We start from the raw sequence: 25,730 nt of genomic DNA, 5'->3' as shown, positions 1-25,730 counted from the left end.
GCCAGAATACTTTGCAGCCCGAATACCTATTTCAATGTTTGTGTACTGAACAATTATGGCTAAAAACCGAGCATGGTTACTTCTTACGGTACCCTGAAGAGAGGCTATTTTCTTAACATTGATGGGCTTATTGGTAAGGAAATCATCAGGATGTGTAAGTTGGATTGGAAAGAGCACTGCCCATTGCTCTCTACCTCCTTCACGCAAGGGAGATGTGTGGAGGCAAAGGAAGTGGCTGCAAGGTCCCCTATGGGCCAGTGTCCCGTGCAGACCGCCGTAAACTTGTAATTTGCACGCGTCTAAAACAGGAGCTCTCGTGATCGGGTTTGGTTATAAGCAGGTCAAATCCTCCTTGACCTGGCACAGGTGGTGAGCCTTCGCCATCTGAGGTCCATTAGTAGATTCTGTCCTTGACAATCGCCAGCGGAGCACCGACTGTACCAGCCGAAGGACTGCTACGAGGAGTGCCCCGTGTGGACAGCCTGCTCATCCCCTCTATGTCCCTATGACCCGAAACCCAGGAGAATTGGTCCTTGCACGCTATAACGTGGAACCACGACCACAGCAATTGAATCAGGGGATGTCTCCCGTGTGTTCGTCTTTGTCGTATACTAGATATCAATCTCCATCTCCGACAGTCTGGCCTCAAGACTACTCCACACCTCCGGAGCTAGTTTTCCGCTAGCGGAATTGCCATCCACCAGCGCCATACGTAAGTGACTCCTGGTCACGTTTGTTGAAGGGTCTCACAGTTTGTGTGTCATCGGCGGGCTATTGCTGTTTATCTGTTTACGAAGGTTGCTTAGCGTCCAAGCTCTTACACACTTTTTTTTCCGCTTGTGTTTTTGTTTAACCTCGTCTTGAGATGGATGAGGTTCTTTTTATTCCGCTCGTAGGCAATACCGACGTCCTTTTTTTGGAAAATTTGCTCAGAATATGTATGACCTTCTGCTACTGGCTTTTGAGCAGGACTCCAGTGGACTTCCGCTTCTTAGCCGGTTTCCGGTGGCCGACATTCTTGTGAGCCCTTGGTTGTGGATTTCTGTAGCTCCCACCGCCTCGTCATTGGTGGTTCATTGTTCGAGCACAGAGCCTGGCATAAGGTCAGTTGTCTTTCAGCTGGCCGACACCATACGAGCAATCAGATGGAACACTTCGCAATCATCTGTAGATTTAGGAGTTGTCTCCTGGCTGTGCATAACAAGAGAGGCTTCGGCCACGTCGTGAAGGGACGTCATAAGATCTGGTTGAATAGTCGTGCAACGCATCAAAGAACATATCGAAAGCTTGATCGACAGAGAATAGACTAGTTTCCACCCCGGATTCTCCTGCATTGACCACATCAACATCCTACGGATTATTTTGAAACAGGGCACGGAGTTTAAACGTTCACTGTTTTCAACTTTCTATAGCGTGAGCAGGGAGCGTAGCTGGAGTGCTTTATTCAGGAGGGGCATTCCGGACAAACTAATGGCTATTATCAGGGTGATATATGATAGAGCAAATTGCGGCACCGAGGTAAAATCTCGGAGGATTTTCAGGTCCAAAGGGTTGTGCGCTAAGTTTAGATCTTCACTGCATCTGCTCTTCACTGATTTCGAGAAAGCTTTCGATAGCGTGAACAGGGACTGTATCCAGCGTGCTCTACGTAGGAGGGTCACCGATATTATTTCTCCGTATTATCAGTGACGTTCTTCATGCTGCCTTGTCCGGAGGATGTGAAGGAATTCAATGGACGATGAACACCTCGACTATGTTGATTACATCTGTTTGCTCTCTCATTGTGTCATGGACCTTGGTCAAATGGCTCTGGATTTGGAAAGAGAGGCACGTTGATTTGGACTAAAGATAAACACTAACAAAATCAAGGTTCTCAGTCTGACGGGTTATCACACTGACCCTATCTGCATTAATGGGCAGAGCATCGAGTATGGTATCATCGGAGTACACTGGCTTGAGACTATCTCAATCGAAGAATTTGGTCGGCGGAAAGGCTCGGAAGACGATAGTGGACAGGTCAAACACTACGTCCGGCGGCAATTGCATGCGGTGGAATCTACTTTCCCAAGATAGCTGACGAGTGGGTCGTCTCGAGGGCACTTGGTTTAGAACAATAGAGGAGGAGAACGAACATCTCGAAAAGTCGTAGGGGAGCTGAAGGGCATGTAAGTAACCGCGAACGATGGCGAGTGGGTGTGATTGACGCGCTATACCCCAGGTGGCGTTTCACTATATTTTTTCCCCAGATCGAATACTATGGTCCATTAAAGCAAATAATGATAGAAAAGTGATGAGCTGCTCAATTTTTTTTCTAAGAATAAGCTCCATCCTCACCCAGTGGTAAAAAGACGCTATAACTGGTTTCCAATTTTCATGAGATGGACTAAACTGCATTATCCAAGCGTGAAAAGAGAAGTTTTCAAGAGAACAGAAAATGCAAAAACGAGGCAGTGGATGTCAAGCAATTGTCAGTTGTTGTTTGGCAAAGGAGGAGGGGTCAACGGCGAATCTTTCATTTTCGTGCACCTATTCATTAGTGATTTCTATATAAAATGAGTGAATTTGATATCGAATATTACTATTTATCGGACTCTGAGATTAAAGGCGAATTTGATTTTGAAGATGCTGAAAATAAAGGATTTGAGGACAATGAGGAAGATTCGAGGTTTTATGAAGCGAAATGTGGTGATATTTTCGTTTCAAACAGTGGAAAGTATACTTTTGTCTGTGAGTTTTGTAGCGGCCGTTACGAAGATATGGGGTCATTTGGCGATCATCTGAAGGACACACATTTGGACTATGATACTGAAGAAGCAGAAGCAGAACCCGGAACAGAATTGAAAGTAGGAAATGGATACCCAGATGAAGGGGAAGAGACCAATTCTAAGGAAGTAGTGGAGGAAGAATGGCAATCTAATGATCATGACTTAATAGAGACACCTACTCCTGCCGATTTTGAGTTCATAGGATCACCTACTTCTGCGGATTCAACGTTAGTAGATTCGGATCTATATTGCACGTTATGTGATCGCCAGCTCAAAACAAAGTTAGCATTTTCACGACATAAGAATATACACAAATGTAAACTCATTGCTCAATATTTATCGGCACAGGCATTGGTATCATCAGATTTTCAGTCAAATTCTAACAAAGTAAAGGGGGAAGAATTGCAACCTTATGGTCATGACCTAAAAAAGGCACCTACTCCTGGGGATTCGACATTAAAGGAGACATCTACTCCTGCGGTTTCAACCTTACTAGAAACACCTACTCCTGCCGGTTCAGATCTATGTTGCAAGCCATGCAATCGCCAGTTCAAAACAAAATTAGCTTTTTCACGTCATAAAAACATACACAAATGTAAACTCATTGCTCAATATTTGGCTAAAAAGGCATTGGCGTGGTCAGATTCTCCAAAACAGGATTTAACTGCGGAAGTCTCAACATCGAGAGATTCTCCAATAGAGGACTTAGCTGCAGAAGTCTCGACAGATTCTCCAAGAACGCAAACCGAAGTCGGTCAATTCTTTTGTAGTTTTTGCAATCGTTACTTCAAAACAAGGCAAGGGTTCAAAGATCATTCGGTAAGTCGCCATGGTGACAAGATTCCAGAAGCACTGCGTGATGACCCCTCCCACCGTACCTGTAAATTCTGCCACATGAAGTTCGACAAAGTTCTGGAACGAGTAAGACACGAGGAAACTCATGACGAGGATAAGCCCTTCAGATGTGCATTGTGCCCGAAAACTTTTCGATTGAACTCCCAGCGCGAATTGCACAATCATAGTCACACAGGCGCCCATCCATATCCTTGCCCGCATTGCCCAAAAGCATTTACAACTCAAATCAATCGCTTACAACATATCCGCAGACATTTTGGCATCAAACGATTCACGTGTGAATATTGCGATAAGAAATTCGTCACCAATGTGCAACGAAACATTCATATTCGTATCCATACCCTCGAAAAACCATATCAATGCGAAGAGTGCGGGGAAAGATTTCGAGTCAGTGGACAGTTGCTCATGCATAAGAAGAGGCATTCAAACATTCGTGATTTCAAGTGTGATATATGCGAGAAGTCGTTCTTTGCAAAGGAGGATGTTAAGTCACATAGAATTTCACATTTCGAGGATCGTCCGTTCGAGTGTACTGAATGCGGGAAGAAGTTCCAACGGAAGAAAAACCTGACTGCACACCAGAAGCTCCATATGCCCGAGAAGAAATACGAATGTAATATTTGTGGGAAGAAGTTTGCACAGTGTGCTGGACTGTATTCGCATAGGAAAACACATGGCGTGACATACCTAAATACATAAGGATGTAAAGTATCTATCCTTAAAGTTTTTAGTAATAAACGCCGAGACCAAATTAAAACTATCTTTAATTCGAATTCCCATCCCCTACGCCCAAACAGATATAAACCTCAAAGTCGAATTCCTCTTGGTAGATGCATATAAATGTGGTACTTCAAGACAAATTGAACAGGAGGAGGAAGAGTAGCTGATTTGTCGTCTTTCGTTAATTTTAGACAACTAACTAGCCTCATGGATTCTTCGAGAGCATTCTCACATCAAGGTTAGTGCAAAAGATACTCGTTCAGCCTAGTCTTCATCAGCAACAGAAATTATACGATACAACCCGAGAATGTCTGTTAGCGCGTAGTAATCTACGTATCAGCACAGTTGGTTGAAGTCTTCCTTTACTACATTGTGTTGTGGAAACAGGATTCATCCATTGTTTGCGTACAACCACTTCCTACAACTCTCTCTCATCTGTTACGATGAGAGTACGGCGTTGCATCACCTTGGCATCAACATGGTCAACCAACCAAACTCCCCTGTCGTGAACACCGATTGGGCGAGTTAATATGTGAAGCCGACCGGCACGTGCGGGAACCAATCCGAATGCTAGCAGTTGGGGAGATGAGGACCTAGGTTCTTGGTTCTTAAATACTACCTCCCTGTCAGAACACAGATTTTTGCACGTGCCTTGACTCAATAGTAAAAAAAACTAAATCAACCCAAGATAAACTACTCAAACAGAGACATGAAGTCTCGAGGCGGATTGATACCATCGAAATATTCTTCACCAAGTAAGCTAAACGGGGGACAAAACCGCAAAGAAAACTAACGCGTGCGGGATGGACGGGGAAGCTCTAGTCTTGAGCGGATTCTGGTACCTACGCAACGAGTGGCCCCCGCACATAGGAGTATTTGATCAATCTAGACGGCCGCAACTGTTTTTAATGAAAATTAGCTTTAATTAAGTTGCCAGAAGTGATTTTAAGCCAAAACTTTATTTGTATTTCAAGATCTTCTAGCAGTGTTGCCACGGAACATCTACATAGTATAGTCATAAGTTCTGTTAGTCGATGGGTTTAGCCAGAAATGTTAGGCCGCCGAAACTGGTAACACTGTGCATGGAGAACCCACTTCCGTCAGACTTCCAAGTTCCGAAGGTCAGTAGCGCATGGACGACAATACAATGAAGTTCGGTAACTATGAAAAAAGAATCGCGATTATTGCCTTGCACCAATGTGGGAATACGCCAAAAAGGATTCATAATTTGTTGAAAAAGCTACCGATGAACGAACGATTCGTTTTTAGGACATTAGCTCGATACCGCGAAACAGCTGATATGCCCGCGCTCCGTACGTCGCCCGAATATCGTGCGTGCTGTGCATGAGCGTGTTCATCGCAATCCTTTCTGCAAGCAGAAACGAATGCCCGCCGAAATGGTCGTTTCAACTTGAAGTATGAGTCGTATTTTACGAGAAGATTTCGGTCTCGGTGCGTACCGGCGGTGTTTAGCCATATGTTAACGCTAAAGCAGAAGGAAATACGGCAAACTTGGTATGCTGCTCTTCTGCAAAGATTTCCCAGTAAAAAATATCGCAAAATTCTATTTTTGGGTGAAAACATTTTTACCATCGAGGAAAAATTCAACCGACAAAATGATCACAATTATTATGAAGCCAAGGAAAATGCTCCGCAACGTCATCACCATTCGACTTCTGTCATGGTATGATAGGGCGTTTCGTGATGCTTCCAGCAGGACTCACCAGTAAGTAAGATTGACAGACGAAAATCTGGAGCCTCCGTGTTAAATGTTCCTATTTTAGTCAAATCAATTAAAATCTTTTGGAGTCAGACCACACATATAGCATCTCACTAGTGGCAGCATTGTATAGTTTTCCATCAACCAACTCCCAGAAAATTATATTATTGTTGGAACAAATCAAACGGAGGGACACAAAGGAACTTTGAAACAAGGTGGCATCTGAATAAGAATTACACTGGAATTTTGGCTTGTATTGCGCTTGTTGTGCGCCATTCAATCCTCACTTGCACATGAGCATGAAGGAACTCTTTTCTTCTACTTGAAGTGTTTCCATTATTCCTTTAAGATCTGGCAGCAGTCTGGCCGTTGCGTGTTCCATTAAACTCTTAGGCTTAAGTTCGGCTATAGTTCCTGAAATATGAAAGGGCTCCCTTGGTAAGGCAATAATCCTGTTTAGCTTGCTGCATTTGAGTGTAGCAAGGATACATGTTCGGGTTATAGCTTCTTATGATTTCGTATTGTCTTCTTGAAAATAATAAATCCCGCCTATTTTCTCCACACTCTCTCCGCGGATGTTGTTCGGTAGGCGCAATATTTTCGGGGAGGGAGGGGAGGATTCGATATGCAGCTTGGAACTGTCTGCGATTTTATCCGATTTTTATCGCCAGTGACCACACTGGTGCCGCGTATAAAAGTACAGAGCTGACGACTCGCGATAAAAGTAATCGTCGACTGTACTTCGGGCCGTCTACATTTGGAAGCATCCTTGCCAATGCTGAGAAGATAGTCGCCACTCTCTACCCAGTAAGCTTTAAGTGGGATTTAAAGCTCAGCTTAGAGTCGAATATTACTCCCAGGTATCTCAGCGATGGCTGAGGGTAACAACCTGCGCCCCGATGCAAATTTCAAAAGTTTTTCGTTTCTGCCCCTTTGTAAAGAGCAACAACTCTGTCTTGTTTTCGGCGAGCTCCAGCCCTTGGTCTTTAAGCCAACACTTGATCGTTCGTATAGTCTCGTTCGCATAGTTCGCATATATCTGTACTTCGTCGGAGTGATTAGATGTTATGACCTCTTTCAGAGCGGCAATATGGGTTTCGGCGAGCCCGTTCTACGGTCGATGCAGTAGCAAAGGTCGTGGAATTGGCTCGAAATGCAATGCCCATGGGCAAATGCTGTGCTCTGGTGACGCTGGACGTCAAAAATGCTTTTAACTCAGCCAACTGGGGCTGGATTAAGGGCGCTTTGGCCAAACTGCTCCTAGCTACTTGGCTCGGCTCATCGAGAGTTAATTTTCGGACAGACTTCTCTGGTACGAGACGGACGACGGGCCGAAGGAGTACATTGTGACAGCAGGTGTGCCTTAAGGTTCTGTATTGGGATCGCTGCTGTGGAACATAATGTACGACGGAGTGCTTGGCCTTGGCGTGCCGGAGGAGACAACGCTGATTGGTTTTGCGGACGACTTGGCGGTAGTTGCATCCCGAGGACGTGGAGCTTTATGCAAATGAAGCCATTCATACCATCAAGTCATGGTTGCAAATGGCCAAGCTGGACCTCTCGGACGAAAAGACGGAGGCGGTCCTCATTACCAACCGTAGGAAGAACAACACGGTTACCATCCAGGTTGGTAATCGTGAGGTCGTCTCAAAATCGGTTGTCAAATACCTGGGGGTGATGATCGATGCCAAGCTGAGTTTCAAGGGACACTTGGATTATGCGCGAGAGAAGGCAGCAAATGCCAGCTCATCCCTTGCAAGGATGATGCCTAACGTGGGAGGGCCGAAGTATAGTCGCAGGCTACTCATCGCGGGAGTGGTGAGGTCGATCCTGTTATACGTGGCCCCTGTCTGGGCGGGAGCGTTGAACCACGCTGTCAACCGGAGGAGGATAAGTTCGGCATACCGGCCAATTGCGCTAAGGGTGTGCAGCGCATTTAGGACGGCGTCGACGGAGGCAGTGTGTGTTATCGCAGGAATAATCCCTATAGATCTTCTAGCGAGCGAGGCACACTGGCTCTACGAAAAACGGAAGGCAAATCCAGCCGAGGTGAATGCGGATTTCCGAAAAGCCATCAGGAGAGAGTTGTGTGGCAAGTGGCAACAACAATGAGATAACTCCGACAAGGGCAGGTGGATCTATACATTGATCCCGTGTATCGAGAAATGGGTCAACCGAAAGCACGGAGAATTGAATTACCACCTGACACAGTTCCTTACGGGACACGGTGGCTATAGGAAGTACTTGCATTGCTTCGAGTTGGACGAGTCTCCCAACTGTCCTGAATGCGGTGCTACACTCGAGGACCCCCCCCCCACGTTATGTTCCATTGTCCCAGATTTCTGCAGCAGAAAAGGAGGTTGAACAGCATCTTAGGGGCGGACAGCGAGCCCTCCAACCTGGTGGAAGAGATGTTGAAGTCGGAGGAAAACTGGATGGCGGTAAATTAGGCAGTAGCCGTGGTGCAGACAAAACTCCTGGAGTTGGATCGAGCTCGGAAGGCGGCACGACGGAGACGTGACATGGACGAGCTGGTATAGCGAACCAGAGCCTCACCCGCGAAGTAATACTTCACGGTGGTCCCGCGGGGAGGGGCGGAAGAGTGGGGGTGGTTTTAGTGGGTGTGAATCCCACACACTGCGGCAACCTGGCGCAGCAGCGTCTTTCTAAGATTTCCACCTCCATCCATAAAAAAAAAAGATGTTATGACATCTACTAGCTACTGGAAGCCGTAAAACGCCATTATACATTAAGTTCCATAGCAGAGGGCCCAGAACAGACCCCGGCGGAACTCCTGCCGTTATTACATCATCTTCGACCATTCGTCCGTATCATAAAGTAGCTTCCGCTGTCTGCTGCTTCGAAGATTATATTTAATATGTATTTTGGTGTTTGTGCCGCAATGAGCGCTCCGATTATATGGTTCCATCTGGTAGAACTGAACGCGTTCTTGATGTCAAAAGTTACTAGTGCGCAGTATTTCCCTTCATCGTAGACTGTTCTGGCTAGCTCAAAAGTCAGTTTGGTAGCATCAACCGCTGACCGAGCCTTCCGGAAGCCAAACTGCCTATTCAATAAATAACCGCCACTATCAATTAATGGATATATCCGGTTATAGATTACCCGCTCGAGGACCTTGCCTATTGTATTCAGAAGACAGATAGGCTTATAGGGTGTTGGTTCACCTATCGGCTTACCTGTCTACGGGATCAATACAAGCTTTTGTATTTTCCACTCTGCGGAGAAGCACCCTTCTTTTAGGCAGTCTGTAAATACCCGTGCAAACAGGCTTGGTGCCATTCTTATTGCCAGTTTCGGCGCCTTGTTGACAAAAATTGATATAACCAATCCCGCATAATTGCGTCCTGAAGCCAGACAGAGACTGTACCGTCAGATACTTGGTTCTCGAAAACCACAGAAGGTTCCAGCTGATCGTATGGAGACTTGAGTTATAACCAGTTCAACACAGTAACATATGGCACGAGGCCTCCATTATATTTAACAATCAACGCGGCACAAAAACAACAAGTTGAAATTTCCGTCCGATGCTCGAATCATACAAAACGACAAGTGGGTCGCCCTAAGCGCTTTTGTCACAGAACAATAGAGGAGGAGCATGAGCGTCTCGGGAAGTCGTGGAGGGAACTGAAGCATATTTCAGGTAAGCGCGAGCGATGGCGCATGGGTGTGATGACTATATTTCTCCTAGTGTGATTGGCAACCATATTCCATTCTAAATGTTTGTAGATAATAGAATAGGCACAATTCTGAAACAATGGCGGAATGTAAGGTCTGAAATGAATCCCGCTGATTTCATATCAAGAGGTTTAAATTCCTCAAAATTACCATGTTGTGGTTTTTTGGACCGTCATTTTTACATGGAAGGGAGTATCGATGGTCCGAATGAATTGGAAAGGAAACGAAAAGAACCAATAGCTGTGGTAACAACAAGTACAGCAGACAATATGATTGTGTACACAATCAATCACAGAGATCTATTTAGCATCTTGCAACGAATGATGGGGTACCTTTTTTATAGAAGTCATAACTCTTTCAACAAAGAAGTTAGACAATGCCACTGCACTACAATTATACGAGAAATACAAGAGGCTTACCCATGCTCACTAGAATTACATTCCCCTTAATATATCCGGTACGCTCGCAGAGAACCTGGGCTATGCTTTTTCGGGAACACTTATTGTTGATGATTCCTCTGTTCCAGGATTACGTTTTTGCGCGACGCGGACCTATACAAGACCTAATTCTTAACTTCATAAGGTGCCTGAGAAGCGTTTGACCACTATCTGACTTCACGGCTTCACTCCTGAAAGCAGCTAGCAATGATTTAAGGACTGTTTTTTCATGACAAACCCGACGCGTTTCTCGCTCAAGAAGTTCTGAGGTCAACTTTCTGATGGGCCTTGCTGATGTCCAATGTAGCAGCCTTCACTATTTTCCCTTGACTCTTAGCAATAGACTCCTGAAGCAGAAACTCATTTATGCACGATGTGGTCGATGTATCTTTTCTGTAGGCATAGCAGTGTTCCGAGAGAGTACCCTCAGTTTCTATAAACAATGTGAGTCTCGCCTTCACCATGGCACTTAAAATTTCTGCTATGTCCGAGGGATCTTTGTCTTTCTTGAGGACCGGTGCAATTTTTATGTTCTACATTCCAGAGGTGGTTGGAGTTTTTTCCAAATTTTATTAAATGAGTTGAGGAGGTGAAATCTGTTGCTGTCATTTAACCAGTTCACATAGTTGTACAGAATTCTATCGGTCGCAGGAGATATTTATAGTATGGATTGTTGTATTTTTTTTTTTTGGACTAGGGTAGGTGAATGCATTTACGCACACAGTGTTTGACTCCCGATTCGGTACGCCGTCGGACTACCAACTAAACACCTCCCTATCGTCAGAGAGCTAGCCTGGAACCGTTTATCACATTACTTCAGCCTAGTCCCCGAACTCTTCCGCCTTGCGTAGCCTTCTTCTTTTTCTTCAGCCTTTGTCCCGTTCACAAGCGGGGTCGGCTCGTCGTGATCGGCTTCGCCATTTGGCTCTATCGAATGCCTGATCTGGGTGCAATCTCGAGGCTTTCAAATCCCCATCCAGCGTATCAAGCCACCGTTGCTTAGGACTGCCTTTTGGTCGTTTACCATCGGCTTCGATGTTCAGACCAATATTGGCAAGTGAATTCTCGTTTGCACGAATTGCGTGACCATACCATCGAAGACGCCTCTCTCGCAACTTTTCCACGATCGGTGCAACCCCATAACGATCGCGGATATCCTCTTTTCGGATGTGATCTAAACGTGTGACGCCACTAGTCCAACGTAGCATTTTCGTCTCCATTACCGCAAGACGCCGTTCATTGTCTTTTATAGTCGGCCAACACTCAGAACCATAGAGAATGACTGGACGGACGATATTGCGGTAAATTTTAGATTTGAGACGTAGCCTTCAAATCAGGGAATTCCTTTCATCAACGGGAGGGGAGAGAGCCATCCGGCTCCTCCACCGGTCGAGTTCTATCTTCTTAGCAACGAGAAGGGCCCGAACGGAATGGGCAACACGGTTCCACCTGTCAGCAGTCCTCAGCATCTCTTCGACAACGTTGTCTGGAGAGAGATCCCCTGTGTTTAAATAGAGCTGCTGACGAACCCCATCCCACCTTCCACAAGAAAAAAAAGTGTGGTGGGCGTCGTTCACAACTCCAGTGCAAAACACACAATCCGGAGAACGCGCCTTTCCAATCTTGTGCAGGTAAGACTGAAAACTTCCATGTCCACTTAAAAATTGGGTAACGAAATAGTCAGGCTCACCATTGCTTCCGATTCGGCCACGCACTTAAGTTGCCCATCTGGCTCTAGTTTCATTTTGCCACGAGAGCTGCCACTCGTCTAGAATGCGTTGTCGTTCTTCGCGAGCAACCACCTCCCTTGCGCTTGTATATGGCCTGAAGTTCCTTAGCAAGAAGGGCAATGAGGATCACTCCCGCGATCACCATCACGGCCAGTTCAGAGACAGTGCGGTACGCAGACGCCACCCGCTTCACCATTGACTTGACTCTAATTCGAATTCCCATCCCTTGCGCCCAAACAGAAAGAAATCACAGCTTTGCAGTTTATAGTACGAACTATATTTGGTATTTATTTTTTTATTTAAACAAAGTAATTTACAAAACTAACAAAAGAACTATCTAAGCAAATATTTCCGAAGGGAATTGTGGCGCAAACTTGTATTCAATATCGGGCGCCGGAGGGTGATCATGGTGGAAATCTTCAATAACGTCCCTGGAAAGAGCCTTTTATAATATTTGCCACGATTTGCATTTAAAGCCTAACTTACTCTTCATTTGCCAGAGTGATATTGATCCTTTCAGTCACTGTGTGGGTTGGACGAATAGAACCGAAGAAATCGGTTATCGGTACCTTGTTTGGATCTCGCCTGTACAAGTCCTTGCGAACGCCTACTGTGGAGATACAGACTCGCTTCGGGCAAACTTGAAGCTGCAATGATGATCGATTGGTTTTCATTCAAATTTTGTTAATAATTCTACTTACAAATTCTCCGATTGTTCTGTTGCTGTTTGGTTGAACCTTTTCAAGGAACTCTAAAGCGTAGTAGGTGTAGCGATCGATCATGTAGACACCAATGGACGGGTCGACGTGATGCTGTGAAATAAATACAGTAACAACCCGAAAATTAGGGGGAAGCTTATGACTTTAACATTTGATAGGACAATAATTTTGGACACACTAATAAGTAGTTCTACCTAGCCCAGCTAAGCCAACCCTCAGCAAAATGAATTGCCTCTGCATGGGAAGTTCATATGTTCAATTCTTCGTCCGCGGAATTGCAACTGGTCGATGAATCTAACTCTCTTACAAGAATCAAGATTTTTGACATTATGGCCTACTTGAAATAGAATAATATCTTCCTCTTAAAAGTCACTTTTCTCGGCCATGTTCATAACATTGCTCTGGTACAGTGATTTAAAAGTATCTACATAGTTCCCTCCAGACGCAAAACTAACCAGCGAACAGTGCCGATACAAGAACGTAGTCGCATGGCATCCCAACTTATCAGGTATCCTTGTCATCTCGGTTCGGGACGGCGCTCAACTTCGGGCCCAAGACTGCCTTTGTCTGAATTTGCTGTTCAGGAATAACGTTTTTCAGTGTCTATCTAACACCAAAAAAGACGAAGTTGAATTTTCAATGCAGACTTGATGTTTTAGAGTACGCTGTCTTTGGCCAAGATAATGTACCTTGGTGGGGGTGACTTCAATGCCAGGTTAATGCCAGATAATGACGTCGAGAACAGAGTTCGTAATTTTAAATATACACGCCAACGCCCAGGCTCCGTCGGAAACAATGCTGTCGTCGTTGGATGGGTGGCGAATTCTGGAAGGCTTTCCAACGAGCGACCATCAATGCATCGCGTTCCAAATGGTTGACTCTATCTTTCGGCGTGCACCAGTGCGTAGAAAGTCACCAAGGTCGCGCTGGACGACACTTCGCGCTATAATTGGAACTATCGTAAATTCAGTTATGCGACTGTGGTGATTCATAAACCTTGGTGGACGACGGAAATCATCGACCTGTGGAGTTAATGTCAGAAGCTCCGCGGTTTGGCAGAATGTTTAGATGACCATGAGAAGGCAATAATAACAGGGTAAGGACCAGCTAAAAGGAGACTCCGAAGGGGAAGTCGACGACGTGGATGGAAATCATTGATCACCCGAAAAAATGTGGTCTTGAAAAATAATTGTGAAGATATTATTCCGTACGGATCCGATTCGAGTTGATAACAAAAATGTAAAAGGCGCCGAGAATTGTCTATTTTTCACTATGCAAGTGGTAGTCCTTCTAATGTCCGCAGCTTAGCGACAGAAGCGATCTTTCATTCGCATTTTCCAATGTCAATTTGTCAATTTATCCTCACATTTGTGTCTACTCCTTAAGTTGTCCCAATTATTCCTATCTATTTCACGATTCCTATCCAGCCTTTAATTTAAATCATCATCAACGGCGCAACAATCGGTATCCGGTCTAGGCCTGCCTTAATAAGGAACTCCAGACATCCCGGTTTCGCGCCGAGGTTTGATTTAAATACAATATTTAAAATTTCAAATAATTAATTTTACTAATTCTTTTTAAAACAATCCAACAATTGACCTCTTTCCCTCAAGATTTCATAGTCCAATTTCAAATTTTATTCTTTCATATTTTTCCAATGGCGCAAGCCAGAATCTACCGGGCCAACCGTTCGTTGACCCTTATAAATTTCCACATAATTGTGGATTGTTTGTGGTTGAGAGGAATGACCTACCGCACACTTCAACACAACAGTGTGCGCTGCTGTTGATGCCGAGCCCGAAATGGACTTTTAAGTTTAAGGCCTTGTACCAGAAACGAAAATTAGCGGGACCGAGACCGGCTGATCGATGAACACCAGAACAGCAGGAGGTTGTAGAGATTTTCACTTTGGACGGGAAAATTAGTGGCGTCGTGAAGCGTGGAAATTTTGACGTGTCAGTAATCATAATAAAAAGGATTTGAGGAGTGAATTTATAAAAGGGAAAGACCCTTCGTACCCTTCGTAAATGGTATCATTCCTCCGACAAGAACACCAGATGTTATAAGAACTTCAGTGTTTGGAGTAGCGCCGAATCAAGAGACTCCAAAAAAAGTGTTGAAAGTGTAGCCCAGTGCAAGCAATCATAATTAGATTCCTCACTAATCGAAACATTCTCGTAAAATCGAAAACTGTTGAAGAAGTCGATGAAGTTCTCTGCATCTGGCGTGCACTGCGTCGTTAATTTCCGAAACATCTCAAACTCAATGCCTGCGTCGATCGGTAGGGCTCTCGCTTCTAACCGCCACTTTGTTCCGTCGCAGGATTTCCTCTGACAGTTACGGAGTTACTTGGTTGCCTGAATGACTAGCGATAGTTTGCTCCAAACACGTCAGTCTTTTAAAAAGTTTTAATCGTGCTTTACTCAATAATCTGGTCGCAAAAACGCAAACGAACGTTGTGCAACTCAACCGCGCTCCTTTGCTTCCTTTTTTATTTTCAAGTTTAGCTTGCGTATTAGTATTTCGCTAGGTGCATGCGAATCCTCGTGTTTCTATTTATTTTTCATCCGATGCGGACCCACACACTTGGAAGGACACGTAAATTTTATGCAATGATACGTGAGGGATCTCAAAGGTCGCTCCAAGGGCCTCTTCCCCACATTCGAAGGAGCACTTCGATGGAGCTTCAGTGTTTGCGGGCGAAACTTCACACTCAATTTCGCCATCTTTTTAGTTTCTCTTTGGAAAAGTTCTCCCGTCTCGGTTGTCTCTGGCCACTCAGGATGTTCGCTAGGATCCGACTGAATCCCGGCAAAGGTATATAAACTGGTGTTTCACCATCGGCCGGACCTACTGCTCAGTGATGCAATGGTTACCTTAAGGGGGACATTTTTATTTGTCGTTGGAGATTGTGAGCTGCCGTCCGCATACTAACCACTCCGTAAACTTGACACAACCGAAAATGCTTGAAAAACTCATAAGGAATAGAATTGCCGAAGCTGTACGTGCTGCCGCATAGTAGGTCGGTTTTAGAGACATGAGATCCGCAACGGATGCTACCATGGAGGTTGTGCATGCTGTTCATCGAGCTGAGAAACAAAACGTTGATGCCAGAAATGTTTTTGATCCACTATGCTAGGCACAAAAATTAATTCTGCAGGGCCACTTCTTGGGGGAATTGTCTGACGCTACAGGACCAGAGGAGAATGAAGTTCTTGTCGGGAGTAGTCCAGGAGCTCATCCTAGGGCCGGACCTCTGTGAGACATCCCATGATAATCTGCTTAGCCACGACGCGCCTAGTCGGTTGCGCAGATGATTTCGCGAGATTTGTCGGCGTATGCGCAGTTGAACAAGCGCAAAGCAGAATTAGCATTTTGAAGTGACAGATGAAGGATTACTCATGGTTTCAGACACCTTGACGAAAAAGAGAATCCAGAAACTGCGTCCCGTGCAGATTGAAGATTTATTGTATTGCCAAAACGATTAAGTACCTTAAATTGACATTCGACTCGGGGATGAGCTTTGAGTTTCGGACTGATGCTCTGGGCAAGGAAGTGTGTCGTAATAGCCTTACACAGGTGCAAAGATCGAGAGCTTTGCAGATAGTGTCCGCCTACCGCGCTGTCTCAAAGCTGGCTGTGGTGATGAGGGAACTCAAGGGCGGTAGTTGCTGGTGAAGAACAGCAACAAGAACTGACAGCTTTCTTGGGAAAACAGGTCAATAGGCAAATGATTTGCGTGGCTTATTGGCAATTTAAGTGACAGATTTGAACATTGTCGGAGAGAAGCTGAGGCGCCGTGTTATGCATTAGATTCAAGTTCTTATTTTCGCGAAGAAGATTGCGCTCGTCTGGCAGAAAGATCGAAGGACAAAGGATTCTTTGAATTAACGATTCTTTTTCTCCTTTTCCGTCACTTGAAGGCTCACTAAGCCGAACGAATGGGAGACCTAGACCGAAGTAATGCATCAAATGGTTCCAGGCTAGTTCTCTGATGACGAGATTGATTTGATTTGCAGTCGGACAGCTTACCTTTGCGAGAGTCCAACATTCAGTGCGTTGACATATTCACCTAAACTACCCAAAGAAAAAGCCAGAAATATGACCACATATGGGAAAAAATGGAAAGTACTTTGCAAACAGAAGGCAAATCTCTATGCTCGGAGATTAGAACCACTTATTCTAATTTCCGAGCGGCTACTGTACTTTAATAACCGACATTCCCCTAAACTCATCAAATACATACCGAAAGTGAATCCTCTCCAACCAAACTGCTTGCAATGGCTAGAATATTCGGAGAATGGAACTTTTCGTAAAGAGACGCTGCCTGGCATGTGTCCACCATGAGGAACAATTCGTTGTAGCGTTTCTTCTGCCACATTTGCTCGATAGCGTCCGCCAGTTCTTGATTCGTTATTTCCTCAGAGTCTTGGAATTTCAGGAATCCATCGCCACCATGCCCGGTTAGGTAAATCAATACATTACTGCTCGTGTCAGTCAAAAGTTTCTTGGATCTCGCGGTACCATTTTGTGTGCGTCCTGTTAACAAGCGGACAAAGTTCTCCACAGTCACCTAGAATTACATCCATTAAACTGATTTCTGAGCAAACTTTAGCCTGATTCATACCTCGTAGCCACGATAATCCACTTCAACATCATCTCCGTAAACATTGATGTGCTGATTGGCATTATTATAGACGAATCCAGGGTTTGGATTCCTTGGATTACACGCCATGTCGTCGGCTATCATGAGGATGATTTGGCTGTCGGGAATTCCTAATCTCTTGACTGAACGATAAATCGACAGAACGTTCGCGACATGGCGATAATTGAACCAAAAACGAGATGCATCGACGAGAACGGCCCAATTATTGGTATGAGTGGAGGTTTGGACTGAATCCACATATTTTTGCGGCAACTGGAAGGCGAAAATTAGATTGAGGTTGCAAACAATATTTCCAGGAACTTCTTACATTTGGTGTTTCACAGAAACATGGAATGATATTTATCACAAATATTAAAGAAACGGAAAATATAAGTCGCCGCCCCATATTGACGGAGTATCAGCACAACCGCGATTGTAAATATTCAATCAAATGTCAGCTTGACAGTTGGCACTGCCATACAGTAAGATTCATCAAGAAGGTACTCATGTCAAGATTATTGTGAATTGTTTGGTAAGCGGATGATCCAGCCCGGAAAGTCTATAAGGGCAATATCTATGGTAGAAAAAGGAGACGAGGCAGACCTTGCGCGAGATGGAGCGATGGCGTGGGTCAGGACGGCAGACCATTTTTAGGGATATCGAATTGGTGGACCTCGGCGCAAACCCGGGGTGTCTGAAGTTCCTTACTGAGGCAAACTTAGACCGGATACCGGATGTTGCGACGTTGATGATGATGAACAAAACTTGAACAGGGAGTTCTTAATCTAAGGTATTACAAAACGGACTTAAAATTTCGTTGACGATGATTGGTTGACGCTGTGTTGGACATTGGATACCGGAGGAAAACCTGTACCGAAGAAGTGGGTTATAGGAGGAAAGAGGAGAGAGAAAGTAAAGGGAGAAGAGGCGACAAAAAGCGGGTACAGGCGGAACAAAAGGAGGAGGGGCGTCTAATTGAAGCTGCGAGGTTCACGTATTGTGAAGGGGAGTAAGAGCCGCCAAAGAAGGTGAATTTTCCTTCTTCATTGAATACATCGCCGTGTTTTAGAAGACTGAATATAATTTGTGGGAATTTGTTGAATATGGGAAGAATGTCTTGAACGCGCAGTCTACGTCCATGGCACTTTTTATTAGGGGGTCCAGATGACCTCTGCATTTGGAAAGGAATTTAATTGCCTGATTGGCAAGGAAAGCGTCAATGCGGGGGATTTCGCAAGTGTTGTAGAGAAAGGCGTTCGAAATTTATTTCGAGTGGTCTTCATTGCGATAAATTTGGGCAGCGTGCCGAAGGAATCATCTCTTCCTGAGGCACAGTCACTCCATCTGCGCCGGGGATAAACATAAGTTTGATCTTGCATGCGGTTGAGCTTTGGTACAGTAGGATGGAATGAAGGGCGTAGAAGGCCGAGTTGGCTTTCATGATGTGGGGAACATTTGATAGTCTGGAGTTCCTAATGACACCAAGGTATGTGACATTATTGGTGTTTGGGGTGGGAGAATTGTTTATCTGGAATGAGATATTTTTGATGTTCTGCAATGAATATTTGAATAGTTGGAGACGACCTCGGAGTACAATGACTTATCATTTTTGGGGATGCTGGGAGAGCTTGCATTTAGTGAAATAGTGGTATAGCTCGTCAAGATAGGAATTAAGGCGTGATTCCCCTAGGAAAATGTTTCTGGTCGTGGTGTAGATTATCAGAGCGTCCGCGTATTGCAGGATTCTGATGAGATTTCGGTGAGAGGGTGGTTTTGGAATTTCAGCTGTGAAGAGAGAGAATAAGAGCGATCCTTACGGGATACCTGAGGTATAAGAATAGGGAGGAGAGGTGGTTTCGGCTATCACTATTTTCACCGAGCGATTTTCTTATAAGCTCTGTATGAGCATAGTTGCATAGTTGAGGATGGAAGACTAAAAAATGATGTAGTTTATGGACTAGTTCTTGCTGCCAGAGAGAGTCGAAAGCCTTCTTTAGATCAAGTAGGCATGCTATGGTAGGAGTTTTATTGTTGAGACTTAGCAGGATGTCCGTTTTCAGGGTAAGGAGGGCATGTTCAACTGAATGAGCGGGCTATTGGCAAACTGGAAATCGGGTATGGCGTTTGTTGCGTCGATGAACATTTTGATGGTTCGTTCAAAGACTTTCGCTAGGGATGGGAGAATTGAAATTGGTCTGTTAGATTGTAGTGTGCTTTCGTGCTCTTTTTAGTATAGGGACGCTACTTGCGCATTTCCACCTTGTGGGAAAGGGGGCATTTATCATGCAGTGGTCCGCATTAGGTTGCATAGGAAGAAGCTGATGGAATTAGACCTTTTTTTAATAACGACTGAGGAGATACGGTCAAACCGGTTGATCGTTTATTTTTTATCTTTTAGTATGATGTTTTTAAACATACTGAGCTTGGTGAATGATATTGGTGGGGAGGATTCGGGTTGATGTGGATTGCATAGAAGGCTGGTAAATATGTAAGAGAATTGGTGTGTCTGTAGGAAAGTATTCGAAGAACCTAGTTGGAAGGTAGTTTCCGCGACTTCTGACTCTGTTGGGAAGTTTTATATAGAGAAGGTGATTTGGTGGGATTCGAAGAAATGGTTTGCAAGGACTTTGTCCTTTTCCGGGGAAAGGGGGGGGGGGTGTTTTGGGAAAGGATCGGTGATGTTAATATCTTGGAGGATATCATCAAGGAGTGTGATGAGGTTCCTGTAGCCAAGAGTGCATTGCGCGATTAGCTCCTCCCATCAAGTTTGCATGAGCTGGCCGACTACCTCGTCGATTGCGGCGCTGGAGATTTGATGAAAGGTTGGGAGATCAATGATATTTAGTTGGGACGATGGTGATGTTAGAAGAGACCAGGCATTTATCCAGGTAGGAGTTGTAGTTTGAACAGAAAATAGTTGGTTGTACGGGACTAAAGTGGGATATATTTCGGGCTGAGGATGGAGATGTGAGCCACCTGTGGAATTGGTGACCATTGAGCTCGGCATTTTGATCGAGCCATGATGTGTGTTTAGCGTTCAGGTCTCCGCCTAAGACAAGGGCCCACAAGGATATAAGGTTGGAGAGGTCGAAGGAATCGAGGGTTTATTTCAGGCTGTAGATAGATGTAATGAATACCGTAATAGACTCGGTATTTATTGAGGCAAGGGTGATTTCAATTGATTTGAAGTAGTTCGCAGGAGAATACTGATGTGTTGTTAAGAATCTATGGGCAATGGGTGCTGCGGTTCCGCCAGCAAGAAGGGAGCCGGGCTGGAGTTGCTGGAACCGGTCTGTTCTGAATAAATTAAAGTTTGGGAAGGAGGGTTTGAATCTGTGGTTGAGATTGGTTTCGCAGAGGAGTACAACCTCTGGCTTTTGTTCCTTAAGGAATAATTCAAATTGGCGTCGACGTGCACTGACAATCGAGTTGATGCTTAACTCAATAAATCTAACGTCCATTATTGGAAGTTAGAGAATTGACTATCATCGAAAACATGTTAAAATCTTGTTGCATGTTAACGTTGTTCGATGAACTCGCAGTGGCGGGTATGAAGATGAGAGTTGTAGCACTTAAGTAGGCGTGGCATCTTCGTATGACATCGAAGGGCACACGAAAGAGGTAGTGTTGATGGGGGCGTGTGCACCTTTGCGCATTCCGATTGGAGACGCCCAATGTGAAGGTCGAGAAATTTCTATTATTTGCAGGAACCACAGTTAACGCATCTGGGCTTCTTCTTTGCGGTTTTCGAACAGGCCGTTGGTGGATGGACTTGGCGGTAGTCAAGCTTGCAGTTCGAGATGACGTGGCCGATTCTTTGGCAGTTCTTACACTGTAGTATTTGTTTGTTTCGAATTTCCTCGAAACGGATCATAGTTCGCTGGATGGCTCTGATTTTTTTCAATTGTTCCTCAGATATGGTCGCGTCGAAGGTAATGAGTCGGAGATTGACCGTGCGGTTCTCGATTTTGGCTCGGGTGGTCAGGTAGAGGTTGACAGATATGATATTTTGGACGCCTTGGTTGTGCAGGTCATCAATAATTGCCTGGGGTGAGAAGGTGCGATCCAGGCCGTGGGTAATGAGGCTGATTGTCTTCTCGGACGGGAAAAACTTGCTCTTGCTTTAGCTTACGTTGCTTGCTGCTGTCTTGATGGACGCGGTGCTGGTAGCTGCATTGCTGTTGGTTGGGGCGGTATTGGATGTACTGGATTGCTGGCTGTCTGTGCTCCTTTGTACACCGGTGGAAGATGTACTTCCAGGGGTTGGGTTTGCGAGTAAATGCGTGGAGATGGTCGACTTCATAGAATTAATCTGCTGCACACCTCGAATGATGATGTGAAGATACTCGATTCCCATCTCCTTTGCTCCCAGTTAGCAGCGAGTGCACGTTTTTCTTTCTTAACGCGCACAATATCTTGGATCTTTTCCCGTCGTCGTTGTGTTGTGTTGCTCCAGTGTCAGGCTTAAACTGAACTATGCTCTGAGGCAGGATTTGCCACGTTTTCTTATTGTACCATGCCCTTATAGACATTGCGGACTTGATCATTCTCATGCATACGGATTAAGTGACCCGCCCATTTCATCCTATTGGGTCGGATTTTATTTACAACTAGACGTTTCCCATTACAATTATCTTGAAATTATTTCAGTCAGTGTCACAATCTCATCATTGATTTGAGATAGAATGCTCGGAGATAGAATGCTGGAGATACATCGCGTCTGAGAATTCTTGGTCTATACAATTCGTGCTGAACCTTAGCAGAAACTTTAGGCTGACGTTGAACGACGTTACAATGAACACGCAACATACAGACTTCATAATGAAGAGAATGAATGAATAATAAACTGCCCCACAACCCTATAGAAAGGCTCCATCGGGTGAATCTAGTAGATTATCTCCTTAACCTAGCGTTCTAGGACGAAACTTTTTACGTAACTTGTGAAACAATAATCTTATACAAAGCGATCTCATCCATTCATCTATCCAAAGGTAAGCTAGACAGGACGGCAGGATAGAAGCTCCAATGCCTGATTCGTCTTCTATCTGTGTTCAACTAATCGCTGATGATTGCTGCATTGACTTCTTTTCCTAATATCAGTTGTGTCAAGATTCCAACAGCTATTTTACTCCTGTGTATACTTAATTGAAGGGTTTTCACGCCTTACGTAGGGAACTTTTTGCTTATCCTGCACATGTAACCCCGTAAGTGTCCTTTAGGTCGAACCATATTTCAATGCGTGGACAGCATTTGAAAGCGCGGAAGCAATTTCTCTTCTTGTGCTCTAGTTCGCAGAAGCGACGGTATAGGTCTTTACCTTTCCTTTCTGATTCTTTGCAAGTCTGATTTTGTACTGTGTACTCAAAGCATCTATAAAACCGTCTTGTATTATCTTGGATTAGTATTCTTCCCATTGTCTAACTTTTATCTTGAGCCACGGTTACATGCGTCCGGGGCTGCTGTCCTATAATTAGGCTGTAGGTGAAATTTTTTCTGCCTTTCTGGGTTTCTACTATATTTACTTTAATTGTGATTGCGTCCGAGTCCGCATCTTTGTGGATTTCACGTTGGATACTTCCGTTATTCTTTTCAGCATTTCTTTGCATTTGTTGGGCCTATTTGGGGTTTCATTTTCTTCTTTTGAACTCCAAAAACATCACAAGCTCTGAGTTGGGGCTTGAGGATACATTCAAAGTATTTCCTGCTTGTCGTAAAAGACGGCTAAAATGAGTAGAAATTTCACTTAACGACTACGACCTTTGGTTATCGTAAACGAACCGTCCGGGACTGCATTACCTGAGAATATGAAGAGAAGCTTTCAAGAGAACAGAAAACGCATGAAGCCGGAATAAATGTCAAGCAATTGCGAGCTGATGTTTACTGTTGATTGTCAAAGCTGGATCTGAGCGGCATCGTCCTGATATTTTTTATATATTTTTTTTTGCACTAATTCATTGGTAGCTTCTGTATAAAATGAGTGAATACGATATCGAATATTACTACTTATCGGATTCTGAAATTAGAGGCGAATTTCATTCTGAGGAAGATGAGGAAAATAAGAGATTTAAGGCCACTGAGGAAGATTCAAATGGTTACGAAGCGAAATGTGGCGATATTTTTGTTTCAAATAGTGGGAAGTACACTTTCGTCTGTGAGTTTTGTGGTGGCCGTTACGAAGATATGGAATCATTTGGCGATCATCTAAAGGACGCACATTTGGACTATGATGTCGAAGATTCATCGACTGTAGAATCCGGAACAGACTTGAAAGTAGGAAATGGATATCCAGTTGAAAGTGGAGAGAAAAATCTTAACAAAATACTGGAGGAAGGATGGCAATCCAATGATCATAACTTAATAGAGACACCTACTTCTGCCGATTCTGAGTTAGTAAAGGCACCTACTCCTGCGGATTCAAAGTTAATAGAGACACTCACCCCTGCCGATATGGGCCTATATTGTAAGTTATGTAATCGCCAGTTTAAAAGAAAGTTAACATTTTCACGTCATAGGTGTACTCACAAATATAAACTTATTACTGACAATTTAACTGCAAAGGTCTTGAAAGATTCTTCGATATCAACGAATTCACCAATAGAGGAGGTCTCAACACAATTTCCAGTAAAGGATTTAGCTACCAAGGTCTTAACAGATACTGGAAAAAAGCAAATCGAGGTCGATCAATTCTTTTGCAGCTTGTGCAGTCGATACTTCACAACAAAGCTAAAGTTAACAGATCATGCGGCAAGTCGACATGGTAACAATGTTCCAGAAGCACTTCGTGATGATTCCTCCTATCTTTCCTGCAAATTTTGCCACATGAAGTTCGATAAAGTGCTAGATCGAGTAGATCACGAGAAAACTCACGACGAGGAGAAACCCTTCAGATGTGCATTGTGCCCAAAGACCTTTCGCCGGAAAAGCGAACGCACTTACCACGATCATAGTCACACGGGTGCCCGTCCATATCCCTGCCCGCACTGTCCAAAAGCATTTGCAAGTCAAATCAATCGCCTACAACATATCCGCGGACACTTGGGCATCAAACGATTCTCGTGTGAATTTTGTGATATGAAATTCGTCACAAACGTCCAACGAAACATCCATATTCGTATCCATACTCACGAGAAACCTTATCAATGCGAAGAATGTGGCGAGAGATTTAGAGTAAGTGGAAAGCTGTTTTCGCATAGGAAGCGTCATGCTAACATTCGTGACTGCAAGTGCGATATATGCGGGAAGTCGTTCTTTTCAAATGCTGATGTTAAAAAACATAGAGTTGGACATTTTGAGGATCGTCCGTTTGAGTGTACTGAATGCGGGAAGAAATTTCAACGGAGGAAAACTTTGACCGCACATCAAAAGTTACATGGGCCCGAGAAGAGCTACGAGTGTAACATTTGTGGGAAGAAATTTGCGCAAGCCGCAGGACTTTGTACGCATAGGAAAACACACGGCGTAGTGGAGTTGAATACATAAGGATAAAGGGCATATACCCCCGAATTATAAGGAATAAAGGCTGACAACACATCAAAATTGTCTTTAATTTGAACTTGAATCCCCTCTGTTCAAACAGGAAGAAATCACGACAATGGATCGTGGCTGTCCAATCTTGTGGAAGCAAGACTAAAAACCTCCATGCCTGCTCAGAAGCTGGGTAAGGAAAATTTTTTTCAGCACAGGGCCAAATCCATGAGTTGCTATCCGTCCGATAACAAGTATCGCAACATCTGCACAGGCAGAACAGGCGCGACTTCTCGGGCATATCCAGTCTTGGCAGATAAATGCTACTCTTAATGTGATCTCCGTCTTCCTTTGTCCCTGTAGCGTCTCATAGAGCAATGAGAGATAACCCGGTGCGTGGAACGAATTTTAAACTGTTGTTAACATGTCTTTCAATCCTCCGGAATTGAAAGCATTTCTGACATTAAGCATTACGAGGAGCACCACTCGTTGAAGTCGATGCTGTGTGCCTTAGTTCGATAACGGCGTCCAGAACCTCCATGACAGCATCTACCGAAGATCTCCCTGCTCTAAAACCGAACTGCATTTGAAAAATGTCCTCGGCAACACGTATCGCTTTAGCGTGTCTACTCCTGATGATCGTTTCGAGGATACTGGGTGGTCGATATGGAAATTTTTCCCTTAACTGATCGGTCCCAGCTTCGCTATCATCCAGCAGGAAGGAAAAGTGGGTGGAGCAGTAGGTCTGGCTGGTGATGAAACATCAGTTTATACATCTCTGCCTGAGTATTATCGAGTCCTGAGACTTTTAATTTGCTTCCACAATAAAAATTCAAGCCCCGAGACGAGTCTTCTTGGCTTCTACCGATGCTGCGTTTGACTCGCTGTGTGCTGGATACGGAACGCCTGCTGCTGGATAGTATGAAGACTATCATAGTACATATATATAATAGACAAGCGATCGGCTGAATAGTATGAA

At 44.4% G+C, this 25,730-nt stretch overlaps 3 protein-coding genes across 3 annotated transcripts in view; 2 read left to right on the top strand and 1 right to left on the bottom strand.

Annotated features, from left to right (window-relative positions):
* Positions 1 to 25,730, top strand: part of LOC119654601 — a 338,686-nt gene that overhangs the window by 159,482 nt on the left and 153,474 nt on the right. The window lies entirely within an intron of this gene.
* LOC119656276 (zinc finger protein 420-like) lies at positions 2,501 to 24,809 on the top strand. Its single transcript, XM_038062702.1, has 2 exons — positions 2,501 to 4,313; positions 23,249 to 24,809. The coding sequence occupies exons 1-2, from the start codon at positions 2,553 to 2,555 to the stop codon at positions 24,764 to 24,766; spliced, it is 3,279 nt and encodes a 1,092-aa protein (XP_037918630.1). The 5' UTR covers positions 2,501 to 2,552; the 3' UTR covers positions 24,767 to 24,809.
* On the bottom strand, positions 12,185 to 17,752 carry LOC119654608 (putative GPI-anchor transamidase). The gene is made up of 6 exons (XM_038060078.1): positions 17,616 to 17,752; positions 17,270 to 17,560; positions 16,889 to 17,215; positions 12,625 to 12,735; positions 12,410 to 12,570; positions 12,185 to 12,354 (listed from the first exon to the last, which is right to left on the bottom strand). Exons 1-6 carry the CDS (start codon positions 17,691 to 17,693, stop codon positions 12,261 to 12,263), a joined length of 1,062 nt encoding a protein of 353 aa, XP_037916006.1. The 5' UTR covers positions 17,694 to 17,752; the 3' UTR covers positions 12,185 to 12,260.

This window comes from Hermetia illucens, chromosome 4 (assembly GCF_905115235.1).
Source record: "Hermetia illucens chromosome 4, iHerIll2.2.curated.20191125, whole genome shotgun sequence".
In the NCBI taxonomy this organism is placed as follows: domain Eukaryota; kingdom Metazoa; phylum Arthropoda; class Insecta; order Diptera; family Stratiomyidae; genus Hermetia; species Hermetia illucens.
This window is presented reverse-complemented; position numbering and strand designations above follow the sequence as displayed.

Bases quoted from the DNA above. Each gene is read 5' to 3' on its own strand.
- LOC119654608 (XM_038060078.1), bottom strand. From the start codon at position 17,693: ATGGGGCGGCGACTTATATTTTCCGTTTCTTTAATATTTGTGATAAAT. The intron at 17,216-17,269 runs GTATGAATCAGG...ATGTAATTCTAG, and splicing joins TGGATTATCGTGGCTACGAG to GTGACTGTGGAGAACTTTGT. The intron at 12,355-12,409 runs GTAAGTTAGGCT...GGCTCTTTCCAG, and splicing joins ATCACTCTGGCAAATGAAGA to GGACGTTATTGAAGATTTCC.
- LOC119656276 (XM_038062702.1), top strand. From the start codon at position 2,553: ATGAGTGAATTTGATATCGAATATTACTATTTATCGGACTCTGAGATT. The intron at 4,314-23,248 runs ACATAAGGATGT...ATTCATTGGTAG, and splicing joins ATGGCGTGACATACCTAAAT to CTTCTGTATAAAATGAGTGA.